Source organism: Natrix helvetica (assembly GCF_964273705.1).
Source record: "Natrix helvetica genome assembly, chromosome: 2".
Lineage (NCBI taxonomy): Eukaryota > Metazoa > Chordata > Lepidosauria > Squamata > Natricidae > Natrix > Natrix helvetica.
In genome coordinates this window covers 76,178,020-76,192,581 of record NC_138552.1, presented here as the reverse complement: position 1 = coordinate 76,192,581, position 14,562 = coordinate 76,178,020, and the positions used below count along the sequence as shown (strand labels likewise).

The 14,562-nt window shown below is 39.5% G+C and overlaps 1 protein-coding gene across 1 annotated transcript in view; it reads left to right on the top strand.

Annotated features, from left to right (window-relative positions):
- Positions 1-12,885, top strand: part of SPATA6L (spermatogenesis associated 6 like) — a 37,684-nt gene extending 24,799 nt beyond the window's left edge. The window contains exons 8-13 of the mRNA XM_081942895.1: positions 2,948-3,059; positions 5,326-5,369; positions 5,920-6,095; positions 8,528-8,621; positions 11,960-12,075; positions 12,731-12,885. Coding sequence (XP_081799021.1) covers positions 2,948-3,059; positions 5,326-5,369; positions 5,920-6,095; positions 8,528-8,621; positions 11,960-12,061 — 528 coding nt within the window. The 3' untranslated portion in view covers positions 12,062-12,075; positions 12,731-12,885. The remainder of the gene's footprint in view (positions 1-2,947; positions 3,060-5,325; positions 5,370-5,919; positions 6,096-8,527; positions 8,622-11,959; positions 12,076-12,730) is intronic.
- The last annotated feature ends 1,677 nt before the right edge of the window (positions 12,886-14,562 follow it).

Here is a 14,562-nt window from a genome sequence, read left to right as displayed (position 1 = left end):
GTTCAATATTGGGCCAGTTTTCTCAATGTAAAGCTTCACGAACATTACATGGTAGAAAAACAACATGCATCTTTCCTTTTGGGGTGATTATGGTTTGATCCCAGGGGTAAAATCCAGCAGGTTCTGACAGGTTCTAGAGAACCGGTAGCGGAAATTTTAAGTAGTTCAGAGAACTGGTAGTGGAAATTTTAAGTAGTTCAGAGAACTGGTAGTGGAAATTTTAAGTAGTTCAGAGAACTGGTAGCGGAAATTTTAAGTAGTTCAGAGAACTGGTAGCGGAAATTTTAAGTAGTTCAGAGAACTGGTAGTGGAAATTTTAAGTAGTTCAGAGAACTGGTAGCGGAAATTTTAAGTAGTTCAGAGAACTGGTAGTGGAAATTTTAAGTAGTTCAGAGAACTGGTAGTGGAAATTTTGAGTAGTTCAGAGAACCGGCAAATGCCACCTCTGGCTGGCCCCAGAGTGGGGTGGGAATGGAGATTTTGCAGTATCCTTCCCCTGCCATGCCCACCAAGCCACGCCCACAGAACCGGTAGTAAAAAAAATTGAATTTCACCACTGCTTCATCCCATAAAAATTAATTTTGATTGAATGGAAGGTTTCAGTTGGGACAATAAAGAATACTCCTCAGTGTAAATTGGAGCACAAAGAAGAGGAAAGTTAGAAGTTAAATATTTACCTATTCTACTTTGGAGGGAGGCGTCTTTCCTTTTTCTCTTCCTTTGCAACATTTATAAGCAATAATAAAGTGCAGATGTAGGCTTTAAACTAAATTATACTTGTTATATATACTAAAAACTAAATATATGCTGCTTGTTATATTGATTGGCAGTTGTGTAAATTCAGTAAGGATCTGTTCACCCATAGGTAATACCTTTTTTAAAAAGCACCTTTGCTTTAAATAAAGCAAAAGGATCATAACAAGGCTGAATCATAGTCATTTTTTAAAAACAGAACATACATCAAATTGGGCTGATTAAAATTCAGATTGAGCTGATTTAAATAGATTCTATTCTTCATCTGATTTTTATCTGTGTGCAATCAACGTACACTGGAATGTTGTCTCTGTTGCTAGAACCTAGAATTTCAGATTGACACTATATGGTTCTGTTGCTGGATTGCATCCCATCATCCCCATAATGGCTTGGTCTGATGAGAGTTGTAAGGACACACTTTTCTTCTCCCTGATGCTAGGCTCTCTCCAGCAGCATGCAAATAGTCTTGATGTGCCTCAACTTCTCAAGTGTGTTTTGCATTGTACAGAAAGTACTTGTATATGTGTATAGTTATGCATACATGTACATATACATACTTTCAGTCAGTTCCTTTTACTAGAATCTAGCCATAAAATGAAGTTTTGACTATAATAAAAATTGGGGAAGTGCAGAGTTTCTTACTGATTTAAAGATGTTTGCAAACATCTTTATGTGCTGCCAGTGGGGCCTTTACTCAGATGTAAGATGTACATCTATTGGTGGGGATTCTTGCCTAATAAGAATGTTTGGTCTGGATTTCTGATGAATATTGATGGGCATTGATTTCAAAGAGATTCCCACTGAGTTTAATCCAGGTAGGCATGCGTAGACTTGTGGTGTAAACCTACCACTGTCATTTTTAGGTGAAGCTGATTGTAATGTTTTCCAAGAAAACTGTCTGGTGCAATTTTCACTTTTCTTCCCTTTCCAAAATTAATGTTCCCTTTCTTGTCTCTTCCCTTCCCATACAGAGACAGTTATATTGATTTCTTTCTGTATAGCTAAAGAAAAAAAGTTTTCTTTAGAAGTTTTCATAAATCCAGTGTTTCAGTGTTCACAATATCACCCTTTTCCTCTGCAAATATCAAAAACAAACCAATACTATTCTCAGGATGTCATCAATCCCAGTTAGTAAACCATTTCTCCTATTCTCAAGAAACAGGATTTAATTAGCAAGCCACATACTGTAATAGACAATACACTGGGGTCTATTTAAACAATACAGGTTTAGATGTAACAAAAGAATGATCCTTCTCTATACTTGATATTACAAATGTGTGTATCATCCACTATTTGGGGGTAGGATAAAGTCAACATTATGCAAGGTTATGCACATTGATTTATTATTTTCACAAATAACTCCAGGCAGTGAGCACATCCTTCCCCCTCCTGTTTTCCCCACAACAACTCAGTAAGGTGAGCATGCTGAGAGACTGTTTTCATGGCTAAGGTGGACTAGATCTCTGGTGTTGAAGCCTGGTGCCTTTACCCCTAGACCAAATTGTCTCTCAGTAGGTAAATTTACCTACACCATTGGTTCTGATCCCCCCCCCCCTTACATTGAAAGAAGCGAGACCAAGGCACTGATCCATTCAAAGGCATTAGAACTTCCAGTTGCTTCCATTCAATTAACTTCAAATAAATAAACAATGTAATCACAATCAATGCTCTATTGATTGACCCCAATTAATCAGCTAGAACAGTAAGCAATAAGGAAACAGCCATAGTTGGGTTCTTGGGAGTGGAGATAAGTGGATAACAGTGATTTCAGCTCATAATGCATGGTAGATTTTAAGCCAAGAAATACATTAAAAATTAGAGTCTGAAAAATAAATAAATACATAAATAAATTGTATTCCTTCCTATCCACACCACAAATGTGGACCATATAAAGACCTCAAATATCCCTGCGTTTGACTTGTAGACATCTTAATGTTGGGTCTAAAAGCAGCCCACTTGTTAGGTAATTTTTAAAAAAATATCTGCACAACTTTTTGACCTTAATTCAGGTTTTTAAATAGCCAGTTGTTTTAATGTTTACCTTGCAATCATATTAAAGCTAATTATATTAAAGGACGTTATGGGCAAATGTGCATAAGTAGTAAGTGTACCACACACCCCTTGAAACCTTTATTTAAATTATTTCAGTATTGTTTAGGATTCCATTTTGAGACTGTTTCCTCATTATTTTTAGGTGGATGCTTCTAAAGGATTTTCTGAGGAAGATCAATCTCCCTTATCATATCAAAATGCAAGACAGGGTACCATCACATCAAAAAATCCTCACAAATACCAGTTGAAACGAGGTACTTACTCGTTTATTAGGCATTGATTTAAAATGTTAATTGCTTTTATGCTTACATCTCAGGGTGCTGTTATATTTTGATGCTATGCAGGGTGAATTTTGTAATCTTTATTTCTTCTGATGAACATGTGTATGTCTGTGTGTATTATATGTATGTATCTGTAGAGATATGACACACACATACATTATATGTATGCAGGGCCGGATTTAGATGAAAAGAGGCCCTAGGCTATTCCACTTATGGGGCCCTTTCACCTCCCATTTTTAAGTTTGTAAATTACATGAGAGATAATAAAATACATCATTACTGTGATATATATCAATATATTAAATGAAACATGTTGTAATTGGTACTAACCTTTATAAAAAATGTGGCACCGATAATAAATAAAAATAAAAGGCCCCTCTTGATCTTGAGGCCCTAGGCTGAAGCCTAGTTAGCCTATAGGAAAATCCCGCCCTCTGTGTGTGTGTGTGTGTGTGTGTGTGTGTGTGTGTGTGTGTGTGTAAATACATTAGGAGAATTCTTTTAGAGCAAAAGCAGAACCTCTAATTTTATTTCGTAAATAAAAACTTCTGTTTCTGTAAATTACAACAAAGATCGCTATCAGCAATGTGCATTGGAGACCACAAACCACATGGTTGGACTAGCTGAGTAATTCTAGTGAATGATGCACAGCCTCCGTGGCCCGGAAGATAACCCAGAGCTGTGATTTAAGCAAAGTTGTGCATCCCATCTTGTTTCTTTTCTAGATCAGACATTGTGTTGATACCTTTCTTAATGGCATAAAATTAAGATACAACTTGGCACATCATACAAATTCTTCATAATGCCGTCGATGCTGAGAAAAAATGCTCCTCAGGCATCACATTTTCTCCCTGTATCTAATTGAGTCTTCTTTCAGTAGATTCTTCTTGTAGTCATCGCAGCATGCACTTGCCAGATAATGTTGTGTAGGAAATCTGGAATAGATTACCCGTGAAATAAAGGTGCAGTTGTTACATAGGTTTGGAAGAGAGCCAAGTAGCTTTCATTAGAAGACTTCCCGTAGAGAGATTTTTTTTTTTCAAATCATAGATTTCTGTACCTGGGAAACTGCCATCTGTTTCTCTGCTCCTGACCCAAATCTGTCTTTAAAAAAATCATTGTAACAGATAAGCTGCTGTCCCAGACACTCGTTAGGTATTCATGGATTTGCATTCTTCTTCCAAATTCCTATCATTTTTGTAACAATTTAAAATAATAAATATTCTTATTAGATAAATTTATACTTTTCTGTGTCTGGATAAATAAGTATTGTAAATACTTAATCAGCATGTTACTGTGGAAAGTGCTATCACTTGATGAAAACACTTCTGAGTTACTCAATTGCGAATAAACTGTGGCATTTAGCCAGCTAATAAATAATCATAAGCATCTATATTACATAGAGTTCTTTCTCTGGTTTTCAAAGTAACGTGTGGCATGGGAATTTGCTCCTCCTTGCCAAATCATTTTCTCAACTGCTAATAGAGGGAAATAAGTGAGGTTGTCTTTTTCCTTGAAAGCCCAATTGTATGTTGCCAAAATTCTGGCAAACAAAGGAGCAAAACCTTTCATGCATTAGGATTTCCTTTGTTGAGCTCAACATGTTTCTTTTTCTTGTTAATCAGCAAAAAACAAACAAAGTTTAGTCTAAATTTTAGAGAATCAGGGCATTGTGTCCTTCTAAACCAGTGAATATCACAGAGAAATAGACAACCTTTGTGCTATCTGTCTCGCTATTCAATTTCTATAGTTGCCCATCTCAGTCAATGACTATGTATACAATTAAAGAATATATTGCAACCAAAATATTAAAAACATTGTAAAACAATAAAAACACTAGAAATACCCAAAATATACCTGTACCTAATTCAATCCAGATTATCCAGTTCCATACTTTGATCGTCCCCAAATGGCTGTGCTTCAATCTCTAGCTATACTCCAGATCGTTAGTTGTAAATTGTTGCATTCTTAAGCATTAATCAGAAGTTTTTAATTCAGCAGGAAGCTTAACCGTGCCCTGTATTATATACTTGAATAAATATAGCCTAGATCTATGCTGAAATTCCAGATTGTGCCTGAAAATTGATTAGACCTGGATGACAAGTGTTGCAGAACATAGATCTAACCAGCCATATTAAACTGTCCTGTGAGCTTTCATAATCTATCTTTTATCATACAAGATATGTGCAATATAAAAATTATTTGCTTTAATCCCAATGTTTGTTTTTGTTTCTTGTAGCAATATCATTTGATAGCTGGAAAACAACATCTCCGGCTGCTAAGGTAAACATTTAGGGAGAGGTTTATAAAAACATGGCTAATAAGTTAATTGATGAATTCAGAATTCTGGATCATTTAACAAACTATTCCACTGTATGGTTAGTAAATGCCTTTTGTTGTATGAGCTCCACCCCCCACCCCACCCCAATGCTGCAATGGTCAAAATGGGAAATTCAGAATGGGACACAGCTGAAGCATCAGTTTACCTGATATTATAAACTTGGCCTGTGAGGGACAAATGTTTATTCCACACAAGTGATGCTATGTATATGAAAATCAGGAAGTTACATTTGCCCACTTCCTCCCTGGAGGTCTGTTCTGGGAGTCCATTGATTCCATTGATACTCATCAGGTGGCAGCCATCTATGTCTGTCTTTTCACAATTAATTGTCCTTGTTCTGACTCCCTCTCCTCCATCTTGTTTTCCTCTAGATGTGTTTGGAGTCTGTACTTGCCAGACTGCTGGTTGGTACTTTGGGGAGTTGTAGTCTGAAAAACAGCAGACTACAGCAGGCTTCTCTAATTATTGGGGAATTCTTTCTTCTTCTGATAGGTTATCAGAGAACCAGCTGAAGACCAACATTTGGATTATGAGCCATCATTTCATGAAGCAGGGACATCTGCTGCCACTTATGCGTGGAAGACCCCTGGTCTTTGCCACAGAAGTTCTTCCCCAAACCATTATGAGTCAACGAGTCCTAGTGGAAGATGGGCATCTCCCCAACCCAGGTTACCACTCTTAGATAATTAAGTGTTAAGCGTAGCACCAGTTGTCCATCTATCTAGTTTAGAGCATATTCCTGTCCCCAGAAATTGTTGACAGCTGCAGTTGCTGCTCCTTCTTGCCTTCATCGGTATCAGTAACAGTCATATAATAATCAAGCTCCATCTCTCTGTCAAGGAAGCCTCAAATTCCCACTTCTTGGTGATAACCTCTGTTATCAGGAAAGAGGCCTATTTTCCCCTCCCTATCACTGCATGGGCTGTGGGAACAGTTGTCAAAGAACCCTTGTTAGTTGTAGAATGGAGTCAGCAATCAGAAGCTCAGTTCAGTGAGGCAGCAGGTCTCTTGATCAGGAAGTTTGTATGTACTGTAGCCTGTTTTGGATGCCTTATATCTTGCTTGCTCATGGCTTCTTGAAAGATCAGTTTCACGACTTATGATTGCATTCAGATCTGGCTTTTTGTGTAGATGCTCACTATACTCTAGTCCTGAAAACCCCTTTCAGCCATCAGTTGATTTACTAGCAAAATCTCATTAAGGCTTTTAAATTTTTATTCCATCTCTCCAAGCATCTTGTATTGTCAGCTCCCGTTGTTGCAGCTGCACAGCAGCTAAGATAGTACAGATAAAGAGTTAAGCAAGAAATTAAAACAAATGATTGCTTCAACAGAAGAAATAAGGTTGATAAGTAGTCTACATTGCAGTAGAAGTACAGGCAGCAAAGGTTAAAATTAAAAGTAACATTCATGTCCTCCAGAATGCTGTAATTAGAGCTATTTTTGAAGTCTGCTTGGAAACATCCGCTAGCAAGAAATGCAGCCACCAGATTTATTTTGTGAGATTTAGAAGCTGCCTGATTTGTATAACTTACACTAAAAACAAAAATAAAACTCTGTGGGTCTTGGCATGCAAACTGCCTGTAAGTAAATATAACTAACAGGACTCCACCTGGATCCTACCCTAGGATCTGGAAGAACACTTAAGACTTGGCTCCCACTCTGATGTTCTGGATCTCTGATGGGTATCATTCCATAGGACACGTGCCACTACAGAGAAAACGAATTTCCTGGATCCCAATAAATGGTGTGGTTGAGTGACAGGATGTGAAGTACACCAGCCCTACCTGGTTTTATTAAACTATAGGAGATATACAATCCTTCAGATCCTGGCCCTTTTATCTGCTTGAATGGATTTGTCTACGCTGTTGCTAACGCTTAGCAAAATTCCTACTGCCCATCTTTTTCTAGACACAGTTCCAAGACCTTTAAAGCTTTCGGAAAGGGATCAGCATTGGCTTCATAGCCCTTTTTCACTCTGAATCACCTGTGAATCTCAGATAAGGTGGTGTGCCCTGGCAGAGTGCCACTTTTTCTGTAGTGAATCCAGGAACAGAAACCTTTCGTTTGAGTGTGTCGATTCTTAATATTTAGAGATCAGCTAATCGATTTTATTTATCAAATCTTTAGCGACCTCGGATGGATTTTTAATATTTTTATTTAGTGTGCCACAAATTGGAATCGTTATTTTTATACTCTGTAAAATTTAGATCAAAGTTTTGTTGCAAGCCGCCTCAGAGAATTTTGTTAGGGGGAAAGTGTGTTGGGGGGGGAGGGGGAGAAGTGCCAATGACTAAACAAGATATATCTATGTACTTGGATGAAGGATGACCATGTCTGGAGTACTTGGCTATTGACAATTTAAAGTGAAAGTCCCAAGTGAAAGTGGTCTGCATTTTCTTTCCTCCTGCTGACTAAAGGATACAATGCAGTGATGCTGATCAGCTTAGATTAAGAAAAATATGAGCTAAGATCTAGGCAAGTCCCATAAACAATTCTGACCTTGTGGTATAAATAGCCAAAAAAAAAAAATCTGGGAGAATTTCACACATCTGAATCGCTGGGTAAAAGAGCTTCTTTGGGTTCTTAGTCAGCACTTTAGCAAAAGTTTATCTCTGCAGCAAAATAGTGACATTTGCTGTTCAGGTTGTGAGCCCAACTTGCAGAAAACAAAAGTTGAACGTATTCTGCATTCATATTTAGTGGGTAAGAAGGAGGGAGAGCTGTTGCTAATGGGGAAACCTGTGGAAATGCCAGCAGACAGAAGTGCTTTGTGTTATCTGATGGGACCATCTGCCTAAACCAGGGGTGACCAACCTTGCAAATTGAAGACCAATGGAGTTCAACTCTCAGAATTCACCAGCCAGCCATGGCCTAGATCAGTTGGTCACCAACCAATGGTCCACGAGAAAATGTTGGTGGTCCGCAGAAAAATTATTTGGATTTTTTACGTTGCATTAAATGCTATTTTTTTTTAAAAAAAATCATATTATTGGTCCGCGGGATTTAAAATTATGAATGTAGTGGTCCCCGAGGTCCGAAAGATTGGTGACCCCTGGCCTAGACAACAGTACGAGTATTGAGCGTCGGATGTTTTTCAGGCTATACTCCAGCTCCACTTCCAGCTGGGAGGAGATTAATGAGAGAGTGAGGAATCTGCTTACCTCTCCTGAAGCCAGAGAAAGGCTTTCCATTGTGAGTATAACTTTCTTCACTGGGATACTTACTTATTATTTACATGTTTTAATTTTTTTACATATTGCAGGCCGCCTAGAGCTACCTCTTGGTGAGATGGGCAGTGTACACATTAATTAAATAAATACTCTTAGACATTTTACAGAGTAGCAAAATGGCACCTGAGTTACCAGTTTTAACTGTCCAAAATGAAGGTGAAAAAGTCATGGAGAAAGCTCATCGATCTGCTTTGATTACGTTGTAATGCCAGTTCCCTGCACTATATTTCAATTTTCCTCTCAAAAGGAATCGCATTTGCTCCTTGGCAAGATTGGCCTTTGCTGAGATGAGAAGTCTGTCTCTGGGCCAAATCGGTATTGCAAGATAAAGGTGGCCTTCTATGTTGAATTCTATGGTAGTGGTGGAGAACGAAAAGGAGGAAAAAGATTTCCTTCCACATGGAAAATGAAAAGCAAGCTTCTATCCTGGTTTTATGGGTGTCACCATCATCATGAGCCGTGGTGGCGCAGTGGTTAGAATGGAGTATTGCAGGCCTATTCTACCAACTGCCAGCAGTTCAGTTGTCATCGGCTCAAGGTTGGCTCAGCCTTCCATCCTTCCGAGGTCAGTAAAATGAGGACCCAGATTCTTAGAGGTAATATGCTGACTTTATAAACACTTAAAGAGGGCTGTAAACCCCGTGAAGCAGTATATGTGCTTTTGCTATTGCCATCCTCAGGGTCGACCGCTGCTCCTGCAGGGGAGCAGCGGTCGACCCTGAGGCCACTCACTTGTGGGGTGCCACAGGGGTCGGTCCTCTCGCCTCTCCTGTTCAACACATATATGAAACCGCTGGGTGAGATCATCCGTGGTTTTGGGGTGGGATACCATCTGTACGCTGATGATACTCAGCTGTACATTTCCACCCCGAACCACCCCAACGAGGCCGTTGACGTGATGTCCCGGTGTCTGGAAGCCGTACGGGTCTGGATGGGAGACAACAGACTTAAACTCAACCCCTCCAAGACGGAGTGGCTGTGGCTACCGGCCCCTCGGTTCAACCAGCTGACCCCATCGCTGGCCATTGGGGGCAACCAACTGGCCCCCGTGGAACGGGCCCGCAACTTGGGCGTCCTCCTAGATGCCCGGCTGTCTATGGATGACCATGTGGCAGCCGTGGCAAGGGGGGCGTTCCACCAGGTTCGCCTGGTGCGCCAATTGCGCCCCCTATTGGACCGGGATGCCCTTCGCACAGTCACTCATGCGCTGGTGACGTCTCGTCTGGACTACTGCAATGCTCTTTACATGGGGCTTCCCTTGAGATGCACCCAAGGATTGCAGTTGGTCCAGAACGCGGCCGCGCGGGCAGTGATAGGGAGTACGAGGTACTCCCATGTGACACCACTCCTGCGCGAGCTGCACTGGCTCCCTGTAGTCTTTCGGGTGCGTTTCAAGGTTTTGATTACTATCTTTAAAGCGCTCCATGGCACAGGACCTAGCTATTTGCGGGATCGTATCCTGCCCCATACATCCCTGCGACCAATTCGCTCTCACAGGGAGGGACTTCTCCGGGTGCCGTCCACCAAGCAATGCCAGAGGGCGGCGCCGAGGGGCAGGGCCTTCTCTGTGATGGGCCCAGCCCTCTGGAATGACCTCCCCCCCGATATCAGGACAACAACCGATCTCCGTTCCTTCCGCATGAAACTCAAGACCCACCTGTTCCGACTAGCCGGCCTGGCTTGAATTATAGCTATTCTAATCCCTCTGGATACAATTTTAAATTAGGTTTGACTCTGGGTGTTTTAATTGTTTTTTAATTGCTTTTTTGCTGTTTTAATTGATTGATTATTTATTTATTGTGTGTGTATAATGCTTTTTGTATATCTCCTCCTTGTCATTGTCATTATTTGTTATGTAGTAAATTGTACGCTGCCCCGAGTCCCTTGGTGGAGAGGGTGCGGCCTATAAAAATGATTAATAATAAATAAATAAATAATCCTCTGTTATATATCCTATAGAAGTGCTATTGCTAGCTCTTTATATTAGCAAAAACAACGAAACGTGATATATTTGATTCAGGCAGATGATGGTAGCTTTCAAGAGTCAAGACTGGAAGTTTGTTCAGCTTAAATAAGGGGAGAGATGGGTCCTGATTTCCTACATATATCATGTATTAAGCAGCTGTTTGTTAAGACTCTACAACTCTTTGTCTGGTGAATTCAATTTTTTTTTGGGTTACATTTATATGCTACCTTTTCCTCCATGGACTGTACTACTGGCAAACTGAATTCCTTGAATGTGGCTATTTGGTAACCAAAATTGTAACAGCTATGCAGAGGGTCAGATAAAAGAGCTTTTTGGAGAGAAATAAAAGGATAGTAGGAATTTAAAAAAACGAAGAGGAAAAAATATCCTACCGATACCCCTTCCGCCATTTAGGAAAAAAAGCTCTTGTTGTCTGTACATAAAATGTTAACTCCCTATTGCAACAGGGAAAATAGAAATCAGAAGAAAAAGAAAGAAATATCCTAGAAAAGGATTTTCTTGGATTTCTGCCATTCTGACTTTGTATTGCAACTTTTCTATTTGAATTGAATAAAACTCATTCGGGGCAGAAGACTTTGACTAATAGGCAGCAAAAGCAGCAGAATCTTGTTGCTCTATATCTTTTAGCAAGCTAGTCTGATTCCTGTTTCCTAGATGGATAGCTTGGAACATGGTTATTTAGATAATTCACATTTAAATTTTGCTATAAATTGTTGCTAAAAAAAACCACCAACCCATAGTCAAATGACACTGGTACCCATCATTGCAAAAAGGCTCATGAGTTGTTTGTCAACCAAGGCTATCTTTAATTTACTATGCTAGAGCCATTCGCTGTAGGTTAATGCACAGAATTTGTCTTTGTGAATCTGCTGGTTGTTATAACGTAAAAGAGATTGTTCTTCTTACTGGTGTGCCCATTCCTTTGCACAGTTCATTTCTCTTCAGAAATCACATAGATGATTTTATCTCATCTCCATAATCCTCTTGTTATGCTCTGTTTAAATCAGAAAAGCTGCTTGCACTCATATCCAGTGCCCTATGTTGGAAATGCAGATCCATGTGAGTTAACCTACAGTGACATTACTTGCTGTTGTCTCTCTAAAATGATACATACTTGTAGTGAACATTAATAGAAAGTTACTCTGACCAACAATGTGCAGAGGACAGTGTCATCCATCAGTTCTTCCCGAACATATAACGATAAGCCGTTTTAATTCTTCCTGTAACAGCTGATATATTTGTTTTTAGTTGGGAACATTTAGCATTGCTGATCACGATGAATGATCCAAGTTAATGGGACAAGTATTTTGCAGGGAGCCACTGATTTTGAGATTGATGATGTCCTTGAGAGAAGGTCCATCTCTTTGAGGAGTTCCCCACACTGTGACTCAACGGAACAGAGATACAGCTTGTAGTTATGGTTGGCAAGGTAGGTTTCTTAAGCAGTCTTGTCTTGGGGGTGGAAGCAATACCATATTTCAGGTAGTTTAAAAAAAAAACCAAGAAGGCTATAAAAGGCACGATATTTCTAATGCACCATCCTCCAGAACAGTTGGAAAATAAGGAATCACTTCTATGGAGAAAAATGACATTACATGCTGGATTCTTAATATCATTGTTTTCCACAAGAGCATAGAAACACTATTTAGCACGGCAAGACAGTCTAAAGTCCAAATGCCAACTGAATGGTTAGCACTGCAAGTTAGTCTAAAGTCCAGACGCCAACTGAACTTGACCTTGGATGCTTAATTAAACTTGTTTAATGGTGTTAACTTTCCTGGGTCTTGGTGGGTCATACATTCCTGGAAAACATTAAGGTTGAGGGATAGGTGTCTGGATTAGTATGCTCTGATCCTAAGATAAGTGGGTAAGATCCCTAAAAATCTAAATTACAACTAATAGTGAAATGTCTTATCTGTTTGTTTTGCCTTAAGGGTTTTTTATCCTGTCATTCATAGCTTGCAGCCTTAATTCACAGCAATAATGTTACAGTCTTTTGGAAAATAAAATTATTTTTGTTCAAAGTGGAGCGTTTTTCAATTTCTCCCCCTCTAGTAATGGTTAATAAATATCTCTTTTTGCAGAAAGAATGCCATGGCTTTGAGATACAGCCTGGAAGATTTATTGCTGGCAAGGTCTTCGCTACAAAATGAAGATGATGGAAAGTTCATTATCAGCATGAAGTTATGTCAACATTGATTTGAACACAAGTCACCGCTGTATGGTTGCATTGATTAAACTGAGGATTTATACATTTGGAAAGGAGTGTAAATATATTGACTTATTAAGGTTGAAGGCATAATCAGGCAGATGCAGTTTGAAATCATTGTTTCGGGAAGGTTGTGTATTGCTACCTTAAGATGGTACTTAGTGGATTTAAAATTAAATACCTTACTGAGTTTAGGATAGATTGATAACCAGATATTTTTAGTCAAGTTACCACATAATAAAGAGTCTGTCTCAAATATATTCAGATTTAGAAGATAAATTCTACATTTTTGGAGACAGTGCTGGAAGTGCTCAGATATTTAAAGCAGAGATAAGTCCATCGCTGGAAGCCTATTCATTACAGTGATGGAGAAGCTGCCATTGTCACTCCATGGTTGCTTTCCATGCTGTAGAAGATGATTGGGGAAGCTCTAAATTAAGTATGTTCTAAGTTCTTACATTCCTACTAAACAACACTGTTGACAAAGAGAGACATTACATCAGACCCAGAGCTGGAGTAATTATTATCTTTCCCAGTGAAACCAGTCAGATCATACCAACTTTATAGACTTTGAAAGTGGTGGAATCTATTCTACATATCTTCTCCAGTGTTGCTAGTATTGTTCTCTCTGGATACCATCTTTTGTACACTTAATTTGGAAATAACTTAGAATAACTTAAGTTTAATTGGAAAAGCAGCATGGTGGTCTTGCTTCCCACTCAGAAGGTTGAGAGTTCAATCCTAGGGAGTGGTGGATGTTTCTCTTTGTCAGGGTGCAAAGAGAAAAGTAAAATCATCTGCGAACTCCATGTAGGTGTCAGGAAAGGCATCTGGCCAGTAAACAATCAGCTTCATTCAGTTCCTCTGATTCTTACCCAAATTAAGGGACTGCAGGCCCATAAAAAGAAAAAAAAACTTTAACTGACTTTAGTTCTGAGTAGACATATGTACTATTAATCAGATGAAATAATAGGGTAGACATTTATAATGTTTGGGTTTGTTTGTTTTATTTACATCCCACCTTTATTATTTTTATAAATAACTCAAAGAGGCTAACATAGCCATTATTTCTTCCTCTTAACTTCCCTACAACAGCTTATGGGGTTGTTCGGCTGTGAGAGAATGACTGATCCAAAGTCACCCAACTAGCTTTCATGGCTAAGGTGGGACTAGAATGCACAGTCTCCCAGTTTCTAGCCTAGTGCCTTTACCATTATGCCAGACTAGCTCTCTGTTTTGTTTGGTCCCCCCCTCTCCCCCCGCCCCTCAGTTCATAAGAGTACTCTGTGCAGCAAAAACCAACCATGAATTTTGGAAAGTTCAGAATTAGACATATGACTTCACGCTTCCTTTGGCTTTGCCAGATGCCTGGAGGAGATATTGTCTTTACAAGAGACAAGGCTTGCACTAATGATCACCCTACAACTTCACTAATAAGTTAAGGTGCGCACGAAAGTTCAGCAAGACATAAACATACGCATAGAGCTGTGGTGGCGCATTGGTTAGAATGCAGTACTGCAGGCTACTTCTGCTGATCAGCGGCTGCCAGCAGTTTGCCAGATCGAATCTCACCAGGCTCAAGGTTGACTCAGCCTTCCATCCTTCCGAGGTCCATAAAATGAGGACCCAAATTGTTGGGGGCAATATACCGACTCTGTAAAACCGCTTAGAGGGGGCTGTGAAGCGGTACATAAGTCTAAGTGCTAG